Source organism: Misgurnus anguillicaudatus, chromosome 25 (assembly GCF_027580225.2).
Source record: "Misgurnus anguillicaudatus chromosome 25, ASM2758022v2, whole genome shotgun sequence".
Lineage (NCBI taxonomy): Eukaryota > Metazoa > Chordata > Actinopteri > Cypriniformes > Cobitidae > Misgurnus > Misgurnus anguillicaudatus.
The window spans coordinates 1,700,539-1,722,402 of record NC_073361.2 but is presented as its reverse complement, the minus strand read 5'-3'; the positions used below and the strand labels follow the sequence as shown (position 1 = coordinate 1,722,402).

Here is a 21,864-nt window from a genome sequence, read left to right as displayed (position 1 = left end):
TTTTGTATTTTTAAATTTTCTTTGCCAGGAGAAACTTGGTGATGTGTGTATTTCTTTGCGTTATGTGCCCACTGCTGGCAAACTCACAGTCAACATAATGGAGGCCAAAAATCTTAAGAAAATGGATGTCGGAGGTTTATCAGGTACAATCCATGAGAAAAAATTCAACAGACAAGCACCTTTGTTCATAATCATTTATTATGTTTTCTAACAGTAACAGATTCAATTTAACAATTATAGCATAGTTCATTAATTTAGTTAGTTACTCTTGCTAATAGTAGCAGTTTAATGTAACAATGTAATAATTTTCCATTTCTTGAATAATTCTGATACCCCTATCAGATCCCTATGTGAAGATTGTATTACAGCATAATGGAAAGCGTTTAAAGAAGAAGAAAACTACAGTTAAGAAGAACACATTAAACCCTTACTTCAATGAGAGCTTTAGCTTTGAGGTCCCATTTGAACAGATTCAGGTGATTCATGCAATTTGTCTTGGGCTACACTTTATTTTAAGGTGCCCTTAAAACCTTACAGTGTTACATTTACAGTAAGTACTGATATTAATCAACAACATTAGTTGCATGTAGTTATGCATAATTTAATCTTATTACTATAGTAAGTGCAAGTAAAATAAAGTGTAACCCAGTCTTGTTTCTAACAATTCAATATGCACAAATGAGAGCTTTATTGAGCACCAAAATAAATGTAATAAATGATATTTTTCTTGTCCCAATTCAGAAAGTCCAACTTCTCATCACTGTATATGACTATGACAAGCTGGGCAGCAATGACCCCATTGGCAAAACCTTAATTGGTTACGGTGCCACAGGTGTTGGCTTACGCCACTGGTCAGAAATGCTGGCCAATCCCAGGCGTCCAGTAGCCCAGTGGCACGTTCTCCAGACAGAAGAAGAGGTGGATCATGCTCTAAAGGCACCACATCGCTAACCATTGCCATGATGACAAGTAGCGCATATTCCCTATATTCAGAGCTGACAATAAAACATCCACTCACTGTCTAACTTTAAAGGATTGGCACTGATAAACATTGTGTACTGTATATCAGCTAAATTACCATGATTGATGGTCTTTGTGTTTCATTTTAATAGTTTATATCTTATTTCCAAAGTAGTTTTATGTTTATGTGTAAAGATATTTCTTTGAGTAAGTGCATGTGTTTTATGTTTGGAGGGAATTTAGTTTCACTTTTTCTTCCAATGTCGAAATTACCCTGTGTTTGAAGTAGCAACACATATAAACCAGATGATGGCATTTTTTCTTTTTCCTGGACTCATTATAGCACAATATGCTATAGAAAGGTAACATATCAGATAGTTTTTTGTACTGTAACATTAGCACAAGAAATTCAATAACAGTAGAAATGAAGAAAAAGACATTTTGACTGTACAAAAGAAAATACTTTTCAAAATAAAAATGTTAATTATTTCCCTGTAAAAATTATTTAATTTTATTTGTTAAGACAAACCTTAATATGAAGAAAAGTTATATCCATGTGTGTCCAAAAAATGTAGTTGTCACTCATTAAGTGTGAAGCAGAATGGTTTATTAACACATTAGTGGTTAAGAAATGTGACATTACAAGAGAAGTATTCGTATGCTTCAGCTACACAAGCAAAAGTATATCAAATAACAAAGGTAAGATTTTTATAGTGAAGTAGAACCTTTACAAGTCTATGAAGCAATGACTAAAATAATACAATCTGAGCAATGAAGAGAAAGCATTTCAGAAACCTTGGATGAATGTTTGTGCTCTACAGTATGTAATAGCAGTGAATTATATATATTTAAGTCAAGATCAGGAGTTTCTTTTGGCAATAGCTCTCATGCAATTCATATTTATTTTGTTTCTTATGTGTTTTTATTCTATAGCTGACAGGGCAATAGCTCACCAGTCATTGGTCCATTACAACACTACCACACACATCCACTAGGGGACGTACAAATGTTACACAAACAGTAGTTGGGTTAAGAGCTTTGTTTCCTTTTGTTGAACTTTCTGCAAGCCTGCATTGCTTTCCTGTAATTTATGAGAATAATTTCCTTCTTTATTTGTAAATTTTGCAAATTATGAGTATAAAACAAGTTTTCAATTTCCTTCGAAGATGTAAAACCTTAGATTCTTCACCATTTGTGTAGTTTGTTACATTGAGAACAAATAAAAGCATTCAGTGTAAATGTTTGACAGTGACAGCCTGTTTTAAAATAATTCAACATTATTCATTAAACCATAGGATATATAAAAGATATATATAAAAATGATCACTTAAAAGCAGGATTTCAGGTTCTTTTATCTCCACTGTCTACGATAAGTGAAGTGACTCTTTAGCTTTATATGTGACTCTTGTGTATCTTTATAATGTAAATAAAGAGAAAGAATCTTTTTGCATAACAGAACAATCTAAAATTATGAAATGAATTTCATCAAGCTTTCTCATATTTATATATGGAAAATCATCTCTTTATTTGGGCCAGCTAGCACAATAATGATCACATTGATCATCGGCCCTGTTTTTCATCTTATTGGTCAACATACATACTTGTCACCATAGGGGATGACTACAAGCAAACATTTACATAAGTAAGTTACTTGGACTACACTGTAAAAAAATATTTGTTGGTTCAACTTGTAAAAAGTTACGTAACTGGTTGCCTTACAATTTTGAATAGATTTGACTTGACTAAAATATTTGTTGACTCCAAAAATATGTGTAAAATTAAACAAAACTAGTGTTTTTGAGTTGAAATAACTAAGGCAACCAGGTAACTTATTTTTTTTTAGGTTGACCAACCATTTTTTTTCACTGTTGCAAGGTAAATCTCAACCCAATAGACATTAAAGGAACAGTATGTAGGATTGTGGCCAAAACTGGTACTGCAATCACACAACTGGTGGCCAATACACAAAATGACAACATAAACATCAGTTGAGGGCTGCAACTCCACTTTTTAAATGACAATATCCTGGCCAGACCACTGTTGTCAGTGATATAAGTATTTGAAATGAAAATTATTTTTTAATGTCTAGTGACACATCAGGGCCATTTTATGATTCATTGATATACATTTCTTACATACTGTTCCTTTAACTGAATGGAGTCATCTTAAATTTTGCCAGAAAAGATGGAAATTCACACACATGTTCTGTCACACACAAACAGACACGTTCATGTCAACATTTTATATCTTCAGCATACACATTTAAGGCACCTACACACTAGAGTATCTAATGATTTAAGTGGGAATGAAATGGAAACAGGAAAAACCCAGGGGACTGCAAAAGTGATGCACCAATATGCAATTTAAAGTTGACAAAATGTTAAAGATGAAGTGTGTGATTATTCAATGTTGAAATATTTTCTCCCATCCCTGCTTAATATGCTAAGATGACTATATAGGCTAAAATTCATAGGTGAATTAGCCCAAGACAGTGTATTGTTTGTTTGAACATCTCCACCAACACTGACTCAACCTTTCCAACCAAACTGATTTTAAAAATTTCATTTGGTGACACTAAAAATAGCTGAAAAATGAAACACTTCACTTTTAACGTTTGTTATAACAAACTCAGATCTACACATCTATTGACCATTGAGAATCACAGAGAGACAGGTTCAGTTTTTTGGATATCCAATTCGCTGTTATCCTATTTGATTTTAAACTGAACCAGTCCTCAGACCAGATCTCATGCTTTTTATAAATAAAATGTTCCATCAGAGCTTTCTCTAGTGTGTAAGCACCCTAAAGCACAGATACACATGCAGACAATGTTTTCTCTAATCGCTGTCTCTATCGTGGTCGTGTTCCACCAACACCAGATCAGAGTCTTCTCCCCTCTTAAGCAGTGCCCGCATCTCATGGCTTTCCTCTGTTGCCTCGTCGTCATCCTCCTCCATCTCTCCACCTTCCATCTCCATCTCTTCATCTTCTCCCTCCATCACTGCGTTCTCCACCTCCTCTGCATCCCCACCAACCTCCACCATTTCGGTTCCTTGAATTTCCACTTCTCCCTCGCGGATCTTCTTCACGTGAAAGGTGAAGGGTGGGACCTTGTAGACGGCCGTCTTGGAGCGGGCGTAGATGATGTGGTCTGGAGTGAAAGACTTTACCACCCTCTTCTGCGAGGACTCAAGCTTTTTTTTGCGCTCCGGATTCACTGCCATGCGAGTGCTGAGTTTGCCCATCTTTTTCTCTATGTTGTGACGTGTTTTCTCCAGATTCTCTCTGGTCTTCTGTTTGGTCTTCTCGAGGTTCTCCTTGGTTTTCTGCTTGGTTTTTTCCAAATTCTCTTTGGTCTTCATACGGGTCTTTTCCAAGTTTTCTTTGGTCTTCTGCTTGGTCTTCTCATAGTTCTCCTTGGTCTTTTGTTTGGTTTTCTCCATCTTGTCCCTGGAGAAAGCGGTTTTGATGGTTTGGACGCGTTGTAGGCTGCTACGTTTGATGCGTTCTGCTCGTGTCTCCTCAATGGTCTCCTCGATCTCTGCCTCTTCTTCATCAGAGGACAGGTCCAAATTGACTTTCTCTTTGTCCTCTCCTGCTTCTTCTGCGGCTGCTTTGCCTTCCAGCTCCCCCTCTCCCTCTACGTGCTCTGGAAACTTCATAGACTTGGCTACATTCACTTTTGAAGGTATTTTCACCTCATCCTGTGGAGAGTCACCAAAATAATCATGTAAGTCATAGAAATGAAGGTACACACATAAATCAATGGTCGTAAAAGATACTATTATGTCACAGAGCATAGCTGTCAGCTAACAACCAAGTGGCTAATTTGATGCTTTTTTTCACTTCTAGCAATCATCCACAACACTTTAGGATTGTGTTTGTGAATTTTGAATAGGCAAGTACTACTCACACAATTGTATCTTCCCATGGGCAGGGAGAAATTCATAAAGCTCTTTTGCCAAAAGCATGTAACAGAGCATACAACCAGCAGGCAAAATATAAAACAATTAATGTCCTGTCTTTATTTAGCTTATTTAATAGCTCTATTGTTCGGCATCCGTGCCGTTGAAGGTGGTGACCTTAGACACATCAACAAATGTACACCCACATGCTGAGTTTTCAACATGATCATTACAACAGAATGCTTTTAATTTAAATATAAGGCCACTAACAGCATTTCTACTAACTTGTACATGAAGGTATAGGGGTCATTCTACTAAAAGGGTGTCGGTCCACACCCCTGTTTTGATTTTGATTTAAAATAAACATTTCATCATTATTGTCTATGTAGATTTATGTGATTTCTATTTTAGTACAGTTCCAGAGATTATGTCCTAAGGCTATATATTTTATTCCTGCTACCTATCTGTTAACATACCACAAAATACTTCACAAATTCCACAAAATCACCACATCCTATTAGGAGATAAAATCATCTAATCATTTCTTTTATTTATTATTTTTTAGAAAAATATAATATACACCAAAATATGGTCTGTAGAACAAAGGTAGTTAACATAAATCTAAATAATCAGTAAAACTGTTATCCAAATATATCTCAGAATATGAGCACATATGATAAAAAAGCATCATGTATGCTCATATTCTGAATGCATTGTTATATTTTAATGTACAGTATTAAAGTTTACATTAATTCATATTTCGACTATAAAATAAAACATTTAAATGTATTTAGAATGCTCTTTAATAACATTTTAAAAATAAATACTATTCATTAAATAAAATAAATTACTATTAAAAAAAAGAGTTTGCCACCTGAAGAACATGCAAGAGAGTCAGAGCTGTTCCTCTGTTCCTCAACAGCACTCAGTTTGTTTTCTTTCTTTTGTTTTTTCCATTCTTTCATCGCCCTTCCCTTCCAACCTGTTTCCCACCCAGCGTCCTGCCCGACCCTCATTCTCTACATTCCACACAGGGAAGCCCCCCGGACCTACAGTTCACTCTGTTCCTACTGCACAATGCTTGGACTTGTTAGAGTTTGAGGAGGAGGGATTTTCCATTACTGTGATAATGAATCATTGCGGTTTAACCCATATTTAGGGTCTACCAATATTTGCAGACGAATCTAACGAACATAAGAGTGTCTTTCTTTGGTTTGTTTTCATCAAACAGGACAAATCATTCACACTAGGAGACCAACAAACAACAAACATCACTATACATGTGATCCTGCAAGGGTTTTACTTTAATTGTGATGAAACTTAGATGTTTCATACCCCCCGCTATAAAACAACAGTAGTGTCTTAATGAGAGACAATGTTTTGATTCATACTTGTTTGTAGTCATACACTGTAATTTGTTCACAGCCCTTTTTTGTGTTATTTTATGACTGTGATGCATTCCTGATTCATGTAAAATCATGCGTTTAGTGTGTGTATTAAAAATGAGAGCTATCAGAGTGTTACAAGCCATAAGAGCAAAGGACATTTTGCCTGGAGAATTTTTACCTGGAACATTTGTGCATACCATTTGGAAACTATTCCTCCTTAATACTATGCAATATATGATAAATGATATGATGATATGTATACCTCTTAAGTCAGATGCTGAAACAAAATATTAAGGTGTCTAGATGGTTACCTATTTCTGTATAAAGTAAATAGTAAAATACCGCGAAAAAACTATGCACACCAGGGTGAGTTGCTGTTGTGACATCACAATTGAGGTGCATTCTGGGCTGTGTTCTAGTTCGTTTTTATGACCTTCCCTCGCTATCTTCCCTGAGTCTCATTCACTCAGATGTACGTCATTGCTTACGCTGTACGAGTGTGTAACAGGTCGGAGAAGCGGACCGCCCCTGTCGCGGGTCACGCCCCTCCTATTTCCACCCCGATGAGGTCCCAAAACACCCCAATGACCAAACAGACAAGGATTAAAATTTAGCAGCTTTTATTAAATATTAAAATGTAAATGGGAGGGAATTAGATATTTAAAAAAACTGTCTCAGTCCTTTGGCCTTCATAGAAAAAAAAGGGGAGGGGGCATTAGGTGCTCTGGGCCCCTGGTGACGTACCACACAATCTGGTAGTCCTTGGCTGGGGGCAACAATAAGTACATGGTGGGCAGCAGCCTCAACGATCTCTTGTATCTCCACGACTCGTCCAGTTTAGGGTGGCTACTGTCGACACAACCACAGCAATACACTGCAAGATTTCTAGTGTACACACTCACGGCAAAGACAAAAGACTCACCCATGGCACTCCTTACACTTCAAGTGAAATAAGGACAGAGCCTCCACTCACTAGGCTTCGTCCTGGGAGTCGTTGGGCGCTGTTCTTGGTGGATAGAGAGGCACCTGAAAATGGCCGCCTGGCCTCCTGCGTTGGTTTCTAGTTTCACTCCCGGGCTCACCCACACTTCTTTCCACAGTGGGGCCGCTAATATATGATGATAACACTATGTGAAAATGGCCGCCTGGCCTCCTGCGTTGGCTTCTAGTTTCACTCCCCCGCTCACCCACACTTCTTCCTACAGTGGGGCCGCTAATGTGTTTATCAGAAGCTCACAATACGCGTTGGGTAATGCAGTCTCTCCAATGCTGCACAGTACAATGTACAATGTTACTCACATATAATGATAACACTCCGCGAAATTGGCCGCCTGGCCTCCTGCGTTGGCTTCTAGTGATACTCCCCGGGTCACCCACACTTCTTTCCACAGTGGGGCCGCTTATCTGTTTATCAGAAGCTCACAATACACGTTGGGTAATGCATTCTCCTCAATGCTGCACAGTACAATGTACAATGTTACTCACATATGATGATAACACTCCGCTTTGGTCTTTTTCTCCTTACAGCTGTCCGCCCTCTTCTCACCACCGGCTACCTGCCGCTGTCGATCATCCTTGACGATATTTCCGGTGAGTAGCTCCTAAACTACTGCTCAATATAGATCCAAAGGTACAGGCACTGTTTCATCATAACATCAAGTGAACGTTATATACTCAGCCCAGTAATTCGTATCCTTTTTTTTCCTTCTTCACCCTGTCAATGTCAACCTCCGCCTTCTCCAGCAATGATTTCGCCCAGACCTTCACTCTTTGCACCAGATCGATTTGTAAGCTTCGCTATTTCCGTGGTGCTCCTTTAATAAAACAACAACAACGCCTTTCTTTCACCTCCTTCGGCCCCGCACTCTTTCCGCTCGCTTCCCAGCGATCGCCGGATCAACGAAGCCTTCGGCTCTTCAAAAGGTATGTGCGTTTTAGGTCCGCCCTTGGCGGAAAGGAGCTTGCCCCGAAATCAACCGCTCTACCCCGTGCTTCTGAGGATCTATTTATGAATCTCAGCTTCATCGCATCTTCCAATCACAACTTTCCACATAAACACTCCGCACCTGTTGCTCATAACGCCCAGTTTGCCTCCCGGAGTTTCCCGGAAGTTCCGGTGTTTGTGGTTTACGGCCCGGGCAGAAACCATCTTTGGGCGGAACCAATCTTCCCCAATTTTGGTTCTGCCCTATAAAGTCACTCTGTGACAAGTGTGCACTACTGGCGGAACACTTGAAGTAAGTTCAAATGGAGCGCCCTAACTTACAGGTGTGAACTACTTTCCCCTCCATCATTTGAACTGTGCAAAGCGTGAGCTGCTGAACTGACATCACAATCATGTTGCTTTGTGGTATATGGAGCTGCCTAAAGTGTGCATATGAAGTAGACTTCAAAATCGAGGGGCTGTCCATATAAACTTCCCTCATCCACTTGACGAAGTGAAACGCACATCAAAATAGCGAAGAGGGGAAGTGTTTAGGTAAGTTTGCGAATGTGTGTCTAAAACTGTAGTGGAACGCAGTCATGGTCTATGGCAGTGTTTCCCAAACCCATCCTACGGGGCACCCCTCCTAGGATGGTCTGGATCTCTCATTATATTAAACACCTGATTCATCTCACCAGCTTCCTCCAAGAATGTTGAAGATGTCTCCCTAATTAACACACTAACAAGCTGATGAGGTAAATCAGGTGTTTATATAGGGAAACATCTAAAACATCCTGGGAGGGGTGCCACGTAGGACTGGGTTGGGAAACACTAGTCTATGGAGCAGTCTGAAGTGAATACCCCTTAGTCAAAATCGAGGGAATCAGGGTCTGTCCATATAAGTTCCATTGTCCACTTCACAAAATGGAATGCACTTCAACATGGCGGCAGGGATTCCCCCAAGGGGAAGTGCTTAGGGAAGATTGCAAGTGCACGTGGATTGGAACACACCCAGGGAGAACATGCAAACTCTACACAGAAAGTCCACCTGACCTAGCCAGGACTTTAACCAGGGACCTTCTTACTGTGAGGCAACAGTGCTACCCACTGTGTCACCCCTTTAAATGTTTTCAGGCAGCTGTAATGGATGAAGCGTAAGATGGAAAACATGTTAGAGGAAATCAGGCAGTCACCTTGGTGGGCCAACATCCCAAAGTGCTTCTCTCAAGTTAATGTTGCATTGTTCTGCTGTGGAGAGAGGAAGGCAAACACACACTCCACCATAAGAAATGACTGGAAAATTTGAGTAAATGTGTGCGTGTGTGAACGATAAGAGCTGCAGAGTTACATTTCATATTCCCAAGAAAAATTTCCTTTGAACTTGTCCTCTTTTTTCTCAGTACCCCAAAACCATCGGAAAAACAGTATGCTCATTATTGTTTGTATGGTACATGTATTTACTGAAGTATAGTCTGTATTAACATACTTTACTCTTCCACTAAACGTTTGTGTGTTAAATGTGTGTTAAGTATGTGTCAGCACACTGGGAACTACATTTAGTTTCTTCCAACTAGATTGAATACATGGTTGTGTCTGTGATGACTGATGTTGAAAACAATCAGTAGATGCATTTTTATGTGCCTAATTAAGCAAAACCATAAAACATGAAATACACATGTACATAAACACATCTAAGCGTATTTTGATGACAAAGCCCTTATTTAATAAAACACATTCCCTTTTTCTCTACGATAATCTGTTGTTCAAAAATGAGATGAGAAGAGATGAGATCAGATGGAACAAGAAATAAACACATTAGAGAAAAGAGGAGAAGATCAAGATCAAGTATAAAAGAGAAAAAAATTAGACATACGATTATCAAGAGTAAAAATGAGACAAAAGGAAATGTAAAGGTAAAGTATGACAAATGGACTTGAGAAAACATTACACACAAATTGTTTGAAAGATGTGAAATATATGAGAAGAGTTATAAAAGATTAGAACAGATAAAACTAAATAAGAAGAGGAGGGAACTGACAAGAGACAATAAAGATCAGAGGAGACAAGAAAAGACTAAACCAGAAAAAAACAAGATTGAACCGGACATAAATCTCATCCAACATCACCTCCTATTTTCAATTAAATTGAATTCATATGTGCTTTATGGGGATGCCATTTTCCCTGAAACTTTTTTTGTATGTGTGTATGTAATAAAACAAATGCACACACAAACACTCAAATGAGTAGCTTTCAGAGAGTACAGACCACATCATAGAGAGTTTTACTTTTCCATTAGCAAACAGAAACCAGGAGAGCCGATGGCTAAAGAGATTGAGAACATGAACAGAAGAGTTGTGTGTTAGTTAATGCGCATTTTGCGTATTTGTGTCGGTCACAGAAATAAATGTGAATCTGTAAACAACAAGAGCTCTGTAGAATTGGCTATCAGACGGTTTGTTGTTTGGTTTAGTGTCACTGGTGTTTGGACTGATCTGTCAGATGCTGAAATCAGCTGGATTTAGGCCCCGCTGGTCAGCAGAAATTCCCTTTCTTTTATCTATTTACAGTATCTGTCTTGTTTTCCTCTCTTCACTTCATAGATAGAAATGTTTCTTTGGATACCATAACCTAACGTCAAAAAGTAAATGAATTGTTTCTTTTAAACATTTTTAAAACATGACGCTGGAACAGTTTGCCACATCAGCAGACTGATAAATGAAAACAGTGTAGTATGTGGACGTGTGTGTGTGTGTTGGATATTTCCACTGCCTCACAGAAGCGTCTCTCTCAGTCACATGTGAAGAGCTTATTCACATCTGTCTGCCTCTGACCGGGCTCTTCACCATGGCAACGAGGGAATCCCGTCCTCATAACACGGTCTGCCCCACCTTTCCGTTCAAACCCAGTCACCCCACCCATCATCACAGGGTCGAAGCAGAGCGAAAATGAGTGGGTGTGGGGTGTTTTCCCATGAATACTGCATGTGTGGAGGGGAATCCTCAGAACAACCTCACCATGGCAGGAAAAGGAAATATGAAATACCAGGACTGAGAGTGCCGACGTGCGCGTGTGAATGTACGTGTACTGCATAAATGAATTAGATTCTCTCATAAACATTCAAAATGTACACACAAAGGCAATATATTACATTAAAATAGTATTTAATGAAAGAAACATGACTACTGTATGGGAACACAGGTTCAAACACAGCTTATCTAATCACAAAAAAATTCCAAAGCCTTTGACCACCCTTTAACCTTGTGGAGTGGATATAAAGGTAAAGTATTTTACAAAGGTTTTCATATGTAGTGGTGCTAATCCTCCCTTATTATAATGCAGGAATGAACGAGAGATAAATAGGAAAAATGTTTGTGTGGACACAAACAATGAGACTATTCTTTTCAGCTGTTCTTTAGCAGAGTTATTTTCTGCCTTAATGTTTCAGAGAGAGAGAGAGAGGGAGCGAGGGGGAGAGAGAGATTTTACTATATAAAGTGATGGTATGCTGGCTTTCCCTTCAGGGAATAATGTTTAATGAATCAGAGCTGCTGTTGAGATGTCTGAAAGCTGAAAGTCTGTTCCACATTCAGTTCTTACGACATCAAATGAAACAGTTTGATGCCACAAAACACCACTTTGTGTTTCTATGGTAACCACCAAGACATCCGTGACAACTGTGTCCACAGCAGTTTCATTCCTTAAAGAAGATTCATGTCCACGTGTAAACTTTACTGCACGATTCCTGCTAAAAGATGCAGCTTTAACAGTTAACACTGGCATGAAACATCTGGAACACACAAAGCAATTCTTTATTCCCACATTGTTCAGAAATGTTTCCTAAAGCTTTGGCACATAAAGTACACAATTCATGCATTTGTTGCCATGTTGTGCTTCATCAGCAAAGCTGTCCGTTGCCAGTCTGTGGTGGGCTGTAAACACATTCACCACAGTATTTAGTTTGATATTCTGAGCATGCGTCCCACCATCAGACTGCTGTGCCCACTGATTTAGAGCGCTGCCCAACAGCACAATCATGGTTGCCATGGCGCTGGTGAGTTACTCTTTCCAATAACAATGAAGGAGAGAGAGGTTTATGTTTACACAGAGATTTATGACTGTGTGGAATACAACGCATCCTCTCAATACGCCTGTACTCACATGACAAAAACACTCATTCAAACTTCTGCTGTTATTTGAATGTAGTATGCATGACACAAATGCATTACATGTATGTCAGAAGTTAGTGTATCCCTTAAAATGAATGTAATCTTTAAGAGCATTTGACATATAGTACACGTTAAATGTACACCAGCTGCAGTGGATCACAGTGCTTTTGTTATTCACTATGTAACTGTGGGTGGACTACTTTAGGATTGATGTGGCTTCAGATCTCCTGTTTTTTACACCACAACTCCTTAAGAACATACAGGGTCAGAGCACACTGATCTCTATATAACTTTGACAAATAAAAGCGAAATACTGTGGCTTCACATCACAAAAATCAATCAACTACTTATGAAACGTACAAGCAGATTAAGCAAACGTCCATGTTCCTTCTTTATAACAGTACATCAACAAAACAATTTTAGTCAAGTTCAGGACCCTGCTGAAAAAAAACAATAAAATCATTACAGAAAATTCTAATGGTTTTATTGGTTTTATTGGGAATTTTATTGGTTCTAATGGAATATGGCCCAAAACACACTACAGTGTAGTGGCTTTAATGGTAAAAGCTAATGGTTCCTATTGGTATTTTAATGGAAACCATTAGAATTTTCTGTAATGGTTTTATTGTTTTTTTCAGCAGGGGAATGACTCCTGTATTTCATACACCCTCAGAAAGATAACGTAGAAAATTAAATCCTACATTGTATGTGGTTGTCACTTTCACAACTTTGCATGTAGTGTGCACACTTCCAAAAATTAAGACTTAAACCCCAATGTTTTTATGCGGCTCGCTTTGCTGCAAACATTCGAAGATGGGTTTCAAAGTGCAAATTTTGTGAAAACGATGCCTTGTCTCGGTGTAAACATCCAAGAATCCAACAGTGACTTCAAGCAAGTGTTAATTCAATTTACAGGCATGTATGAGTTTAATCAAAACACACAGCACTGTTTGTGCTACTCAAGATACTGAGTTTATTAACGCTTCATCAACAAAGTTTACACATTTTGCCGTTTTATAGTCCAGGGTCACTTGTAGTAATAAACGTCAATAAATCTCATCGTCGGTCTAAATAAAACTTTGTTTTTGCCGTCTTGATTGTTTGTATTTATTGCTCTGTAGTGACTGTGTATGTGCACAGGCTTGTAATGCTACTTTACAAGGTAAAATTTACCAACTACTAGCACAAATACTATAATGCATTGTTTTTACCCTGCTGAAAAAAACAGCATAGGCCAGCATCATTCCCATGCTGGTCCATGCTGGTTTGCTGCTGGTTTAGCTGGTGGTCACCAGCATACCAGCACCAAAACACAACATAGGCTGGTCTTGCTGGTATGACCAGCATGGGATGCTGGTGCTGGTATGCCGATGACCACCAGCTAAACAAGCAGCAAACCAGCATGGACCAGTATGGGAATTATGCTGGTCTATGCTGCTGGTCACCAGCAAACCAGCACCAAAACTCAACATTTGCTGGCCTTGCTGTATGCTGTTTTTTTCAGCAGGGTAGTCGCTTTTGCGGATCCATCTAAACACAGATCTTGGTTATCATGTATATGTGAAATTTTTCAAAAACTTTTTTCTACATCATTGTCATGCAAACATAGCCTAAAGTGTGACTTATAGTGGAGTGTAGGTTCTACGGCGTAGCTACAAAGATAGGTTGAGGAGTAATAAACTCAAGCTGCAATATAGTCCGTGTCCATTTACCTCCATCAAAGCTAATCTTCTCAAATTATACACAACAAACTGCTGCTTCTTCTTTGGAGGGTTTACTGACTAAGCACATTCTTCTTCGGCTGATGCAGAAGTATTAAGGAAATCCAACACCTAGGTTGGGGTTGTTTTTGACTGTCATCCCAATGTCAAGTGTTTCAATTTACACAAATCCATCCAATAACTGGGAGTCAAGAATAGGGAGGAAAAAGAAATCTGGAGGGTAGCAGATCGAGAACAAGCATGATAATGAATCTGCCAAACTGCAGAGAAACACAAGCCAAAGGATAGTGCTTATAGCACATGCCAACCGGAGTCATGCTGGTAATCTGCTATGACTCATGCCAACCTGAAGATTAACTGTACAGAAACAACTCAAAAAGACACACAGCACATGCCCATGCCAGACATAAATATAGCCATCCAATCTACCGTTCCCTTAAAAACATTAGGTTTTCTGCTCTGTGTATGATTCTGATCAATTACGCAGAATAACCTAAACTCATCTGTGAGTCCTCTCGCCTTCATCACCAAACAACTATGCAGCAGGGCCTATTTATAGCAAGCACCGCTTTCCTTCCTTTCTTACACACAAGTGTGTGTTTGTTAGATGCTTTAGGAGCCCAGATGTCTCTCTTTTCACCCTGCAAGCTACTTGCTGTTTTACAAACATTATTTTCTAGTTCTCTCATTTTCCTGCTCTCTTATGTAATTCATCCTCTTCTGCCAGTGGAGAAAGCCTGTATTCTGGAATAACCTCCAAAGGGATGCAAGACAAATAGGCTTTTCTAAATGACGTAGACATCTTGAGTATTTCTGTGACTTTGCCATATAAGGCTTACCAGTGTGAAAGACAGATAAAATCCATTAGTTATCTACTTTACTTTGTATGTAGGAAAAATTCATTACATACGTGATACAGTTTCAAAAGATAAATTAAAGCTTTCGAAAGGTGGACAGGATCCAGATGTTTTCTTGACTAGAGATTATTCACATATATCCCTCTTGTTTGAAATGTCCAGTCTTTGGGGCAAAGAAATGTCTCCATCTAAAACCTCCGCTAAGAGATATGCATTTCAGTCAGTTGTCGGCACATCAATTATCTATTATAATAATTCTCTGAACAGAATGCTTATTTAGAATTTAGACCATTCATATGCAGAAACAAACACAAGCAACTAGCAGCCATCATAGTCTTCCAACATGAAATCAAGAGTCTGGGGTGAAGTTGAGGCCGACAGGGATTTGGAGACAGGGAGTATCAGTGTGTGAAAGGTGCTGGCAGGTTTATAAATGTGTGACATATACTGGGAGAGTGTTACAGAGTGGTTGCAAAAGAGAAGATGGGACGGGGAGTACAGAGTTGGATAAGAGATGAAGGGGGGTTGAAGGAGTGAAGATGCCTAAGTTATGAATCAGCATGGTAGCTATGTGCTCTACTTCGTTAAGACACCACACCCAACCGCACCACCTCCACTCCTGCTCTCTATCCTGTTTTCACTTACTAAAAGAAATAATAACTACTATAATACAGCTTTATTTCCATGCCCAGAGGGCTCACGAACCAACAAAATATGTTCTTGTATGGTAGTTCCTTTGTTGTCTTAGATTTTATGCGAGGAAATAAATCTCTATATCCTGGCAATGTCATTGATAAACACATTTATTAATAACATTTCGACATGAAAAACTGCACCCTACTTACGTTCTAAGGGCCAAATTTACTAAACAGGACAAATTAGTGTGAGAACATAATTTCAAAAAAGCACAGATAGTGGACATTTTTATGCAAGTGATGTAAAGAACACAGGCCCAAAAATTTAATTTCCATAATGACCAATGCAATCTTCCTGTCAGTAGCCATGTTTCCATACCACGCTTTTATGTGCATTTTGAAGTATCGCATCGAAAACAAGTGATGGAAACACCAAATTTCGATTAAAATCCCTTGTTTCACAAAAACGTTTTTACGGTTGCTTGAGGTTGTTTTTGGATTTATGCGAAAAAGAGTAAATGCGAAAAATGGGAGATGGAAACGCATTTGCCGAATTAATTCTGACGTAGCGAACATTAAACCCACGGGACTGACCATCTAGCTGTTTCCGCTGGAGTTGTCTTAAACTTGGGGCTTGATGTCATCGCAATGTTCTGGCTTTAATAAAAAGTCTGCATTCCTTCTTCTATGCACAGCATTCAGTTTTGCAATTACAAGCTGCACGGCAAATACATTAATAACTTGCCCCATTGTGACTACATGCAGTCTGTTTGTTTTGTTTACTGTTGGTTACTAGGTTACCAATACCACCGTCATTCGCTCGAACAACTTGATAAAAACGCAACTAATTCGCATTTATTAGTTTAACTTTTTTTGCGAAATTTCGAAAAGATTCGCTTCACGTTTGGATGGAAACCCAGCTATTGTTGCTTGTGGAGGGAGGAGACTGGAGACTTGGAGAGATGATCAAAACAATAAACTTTAATTACAATAACACAAAGATGTAAACAGGTATGGAAACACAGAGTAAATATGAATTAACACTGGGGAAAACATGCAAGCTTTAATTGGTAGCAGATCATGAGGTCATCATGATGACTGGCAGGTGAGGATGATTGAAGACAGATAAAACAGGTGAGGGAGTGTGGAGGATGATGGGAAATGTAGTCCAGAGGGAGGCAAACAGTGAATAGGATGGTAAATTCTGCACCCAGACCCAAGAAGGTGCAGCCCTCACTGGGAGCTATGGAGGACAGAAGCCATGACACAGGAGACTGGACCAAACAAGAAACAGACGGCATCCGTGGCTGTGACAAGGTGGCCCTGAAATTTTGTTGGGAGAGATTATGGAGTTGTGCCCAAACACATCCAATAGCCAGTGCCACCAAGGCCGGCACAACGACCTCCTGAACTATCATTGGAGCATGACTGAGCACTCAGAGATGAGAATGGAGCTGAGTCCGGGCTCGTGGTTGAGTCCAGGAAGAAGAGCGGGCTCATCATGGCACTAAGTTCAGGAGACTGAGCAAGCACTTCACAGAGTAAATGAGAGTAAGCCTGCACCTCACAAGGTTGAGCATCCACTCTGGAGCGGATTCTGGCATGAAATCTGGAGCGGACTTTGGAATGAACTCTCAAGAGGAAAACACGGAGGGAGCCACCAGGGGGACTGGAGATGGAGATGGGAGGAGTTCAGTGGAGTTCATGTGGGAACAGTAATGACGATCGCTGGTTTGAGGTGGACTGGAGCAGACTGGGAATGGGAAATGGAGTCAGCATCATCATCAGTTTCTGACACTGTGAATGGTGAGCCAAACAAAACAGCACAGTGTCCAGATATTGTGCAAGGGGACATGTGGTAGAGCTCGTTGGTACCTAGTGGAACAGTGTTGTTTATTCAGTCCACTCTAGAAGATCGTCTGTTCCATGGCACCGGCAGGCATAACTGGAGGATCTCCTCCATATAATTCTTAATCAGATGGCCATTTTGGAAACTGGAGAGCAGGCAATCGGCAGAGTCCATTTTATATAATTTTATTTTGGAGATTTGGAGAGCCGATCAAGTCATTACACTTTAATTACAACAAAGTAAACAGTAATAAATAATGGTGCAAAATACCTGTAAATTGACGAGAGCAAACCTTAGTAAATCGCATTCAGTGATTCATTTAAATTCTGGCCTCGCATACATTTTGTGTTCAAAGGGAAACTTCTACAAAGGCATGCAATAAGTTCAGTCGCAAAAACAACTGTGTCCACGCCTTTTCAGTGCAAATCTTTCACTGCGTGTTTTAAGTAAATCCTGACAGTAGTTTTTCACAGCAAAAGAGGCGTTGTGCGGACGGAAGCTGTTAGTAAATCTGGCCATATGTCTTAAATGATTCAAGGGTAGACATTAACCAAAAAATCGTTTTTACAAACTCTCAATAAAAACTTTTATTTCTCTGTGATTTTAGTCTTATCAAGCCTTCTTATTTTAACCCTTTGATCCCCTCTTACCACCTATAACGGAAACACCATTTAGTCATTGTCTTTGTTTAAAATCATGCAAATGTCACAAATGATGCATGTTGACATCTGCCATTTAATACTTTTACATAAATTTAATATAAATGTGATGTGCATAAAAAATTAGCATTTATGAGATTTCGTTTGAACGTGTCTTGGCTTATAGTCTTTAGGAAATGTGTTTACTTATGTGACAAGTACAGTAGCTGTGTAATAATGTACATCCAGACAGTTGTTTTTGCAAATCAGTCCTTCAGTCCTGATCACCCTGTCAGGATTTATTTCGCAATAACAACCAGCTGGCTACATTATACATTATCCCTTATGTAGTGCAGCAAACTAAAGCAAAAGTATAGCCTGAGTATATAAATATTTTACATTATGACTAGCTTACTGTAGCTTGCCAAATAACTTCCAAAACATTGCGTGACAGACCACTTAATGACAGTCCCTCCTGTGTCAAAACACAGTTTCCATAAAGACGGGAGCAGTGACTTATTCTGTTCCCTAAGGAAAAGTACACAGCAGAGGGAGTCGAGGGGCGTCTTCTATCTCCCACAATCCCCCTCACACACCCAAAACCACCCTCTTACTCATGAGTGTCTTTCTGTCAGACACATTTCACAAATTACAAAATATGGAAAGTTGGCCTACTGTGCTGAAGTATAAAAGGATTAGTTCACACTTTACTTTTTAGCCTTTTCCAGATTTTCAACACACCCTTTAAAGCACAGAAAATTAATAGAATTATGTAACTACATGCCATTGAAAAATGTTTTGCCTCTGATAAGAGTTTAGTAATCAGAAAATGGCACGTAGATCCAAAACATAAATGTGTGCATACAAACGCTTCAAGCTATGATTTCATGTGGCATTACAGCAATACATAACATGTTGCCACAAGCAGTGCCACAGCATGAATTAGCATGACCTCTTCTATGATTATTTTAAGTTGTGTGTCTGTAGGCACTCTGACCAAATAAAAAAAACACTGCACCTATGAATTAAAGTTCAGTTTGTTCATCACATTGGAAATAGATTAAGTAGATTAAGTTAAGTGGATTGTGCATTGCATTGTGGGTATATTATTTAATGCATTGTGTTCTACACTGTATACATACTGCAACAACAAACTAGTATGTTAGTGTGATATTCCGGACATAACCCAACCCTTTCATTCTGATGAGGGCAGGAAGGATATTTGGAAGAGTAATTAGTGAATTTTTATGTGAACTCTGTGTTCTCTCTCTCTGTGTGTGTGTGTGTGTGTGTGTGTGTGTGTTAACAAAGAAAGGAATACCAGTAAATTTTGACCTCGTGGGGACATTTGTGAGGTCCCCATAAGCAAACAAGCTTATAAATCAAACAGGATGATGTTTCTTGAAAATCTAAGGTATAAAAAGTTTTCTGTGATGGTTTGGGTTAGGGGAAGGGAATAGAATATAAAGTTTGTACGGTATAAAATGCATTACATCTATGGAATGTCCCCACAAAACATGGAAACCAGAATGTGTGTGTGTGTGTGTGTGTGTGTGTGTGTGTGTGTGTGTGTGTGTGTGTGTGTGTGTGTGTGTGTGTGTGTGTGTGTGTGTGTGTGTGTGTGTGCGTGTGTGTGTGTGTGTACACATATGTGAACGTGTGTATGTACGTGTGTATGCACGCCCCTCTCTGACTCACTGTGTGGAAACTCTGAATGTTCTTGCACCACTGTGCAAAGCTGCAAGCTATTACACATCATATTATACAGCCAGAAAACCTCTAACTATAGACAAACTGTCCAAATAACTATTCAAGCCCTTTCTCAGACTATTTTTGCATGTATCTACTTTTATCAGGCTTTCCCCCTGTCTTTTCTCTTTGCTTACTCTCTATTCATGTTCTTCCATTCCCCCGTTCCCTAACAAACCACTCCCACACTTTTAAAATAGTCTCTGGATTTTGCTTGTGGTATTTTCCATCTCTGAGAAAAAGAAAACTTTCTCTACATTAAATCCAGCATGACTGCTGTGTTGAAGAGAGAAAGCATGTAAAAACACATCAGTTCATTTACACTGCAATCTTCAGACACAATCTTGCTTTTGAGGGCAGCAGGTAACCGTCCGAGTCCAGTGTATTACAGTTAAATCCCCATAATAAAAGAGTCCATAAGAGCATTGCTTGAAATATAAGTGATGTGTGGTGTGGAGATTCTTTTATCAACACACAGCACACCTTTAATTTGTGTTTATTATATGAACGATAAACTATTTATTCTACAAGTCATAATTAAAACTGCATTAGATTGTGCCAGCACCTTCTCAAATCGAAATTAACTTTTCTCAGACATTGTTGTAATGACTTTAGACTATTTTGAGTGGTGAAGTTAGTTGTGTTCAGGTGTCCTAGCGGGATAATCAGAGTTGTGTAGTGCATCAACCAGAAAATATACTTTTTGTCTTTATTTGAGTATTCAGTATATAATTTTAACACATTTCTTAAGTTTTTTAATATGTTGATGTTTAATGCTGTGACATTTATGTGACTTCAGTGCCCTAAGACTTTATAAGGCCACTTTATATGGTTACTTTTAATAAGAGGGACATGTGTTCATTTTAATCTAAGGCCACACCCTACCAACTAAGATGTGATGTGAGAGGTGCTCTCTACTAGTGTACAAATTCTGCAACCATGAAACATAATATTGCTTTTGTAAGGAAACCATTTGAAGTTTATCACTTATATACCACACAATATAACAGTCCACACCACTAAAGCTTAAAGTAACTGTATGGTGTTCAATGGGTGTGGTGCTGAGATTCCTTAAAGAAAGGCAGCACACCTTTAGCTTTTTTTTCTTACAGTATGTGGATTCTTTAAAGATCTCTGTATGAACTCTCATCTTATTATTTACCATATAGTGCTATAAAATATCCACATTGTTTTAATGCTCAATACTTATACTGTAGGTCAAGTACATACAACATACAAGTTTTTAAACTATAAGCACTTTTCTGTGCACACACACACACCCCTCATCCTGATATATCATGACTTTGAAGTTTCTTCTCTTCAGAAGTTCGTTTTCGTTGCTCTCCAGACGTTTGATCTGCCCGGCTTGCTTCTCCATGTTTCCTCGCACCGTCTTTACGTTCACGCTGACCTTACGCACCTTCTCCAGCATCTTGTTGACGCTGTTGGCTGTGGTGGTGTGACTTTTGGAGAGTTTGGTGAGTTCTCCTTGGATGCCTGTCACTGACTTCTCCATCTCCACCTGACGGGCCTCTAGCCCGGCCTGTGTCTGCTGGATCTGGTCCACAGCCCCGATGATTTTATCTAGAAGAGCCAGGACCATCACTCCATTCATCTCACCCTTCTCTCCATCACCTGTCTCTTCTGTCTTTCCACCTTCTTTGGCTTTATTGTCGACGGCAGCCTCATCTTCATCCTCAGAAGCTGGGAGATTGACTTCATCGTCTGAGATCTCTGTGAGGGATTTGTTCAGCTCGGGCACGTCCAGGTGCAAACGGGCATCTTCGACTACTTCCATTTCTAACAGCTTCAGGTTTGCGGTAAAGAGAAATAAATGTAAGAGTAGTGGAAAGTTGTGCTGAGTGTGTCCTTACTTGCCTTTCTACTCTCAAGATTTCCCTCTGAAGTTCACCTAACTGATCCCTCCTCTATTACACACACCACATTTGCCTCTCTCTCTCTCCGTCTCGCGAGTGAGTTTTGGGATCTGGTCAGGGCAGTGAAGGCAGGCAGTTGTGTAGGACCTCTACTGCATGAGTGTTGTGTTGTGAGTGCCACACTTTCCTGTGAAA

At 39.3% G+C, this 21,864-nt stretch overlaps 2 protein-coding genes across 2 annotated transcripts in view; one reads left to right on the top strand and one right to left on the bottom strand.

Moving 5' to 3' along the window:
• syt5b (synaptotagmin Vb) overlaps positions 1–2,090 on the top strand; it is an 8,998-nt gene extending 6,908 nt beyond the window's left edge. Inside the window, exons 7-9 of the mRNA XM_073864086.1 lie at positions 29–143; positions 343–476; positions 742–2,090. Of these exons, the coding sequence (XP_073720187.1) occupies positions 29–143; positions 343–476; positions 742–951 (459 nt within the window). The 3' untranslated portion in view covers positions 952–2,090. The remainder of the gene's footprint in view (positions 1–28; positions 144–342; positions 477–741) is intronic.
• On the bottom strand, positions 1,546–21,864 carry cavin1b (caveolae associated protein 1b). Its single transcript, XM_073864085.1, has 2 exons — positions 21,069–21,864; positions 1,546–4,658 (listed from the first exon to the last, which is right to left on the bottom strand). Exons 1-2 carry the CDS (start codon positions 21,588–21,590, stop codon positions 3,798–3,800), a joined length of 1,383 nt encoding a protein of 460 aa, XP_073720186.1. The 5' UTR covers positions 21,591–21,864; the 3' UTR covers positions 1,546–3,797.

Excerpts from the sequence above, each read along its gene's own strand:
- cavin1b (XM_073864085.1), bottom strand. The coding sequence starts at position 21,590 with ATGGAAGTAGTCGAAGATGCCCGTTTGCACCTGGACGTGCCCGAGCTG. Across the intron at positions 4,659-21,068 it reads TATATCAGGATGAGGGGTGT|GTGAAAATACCTTCAAAAGT; the intron begins GTGTGTGTGCAC and ends CCACAGGATGAG.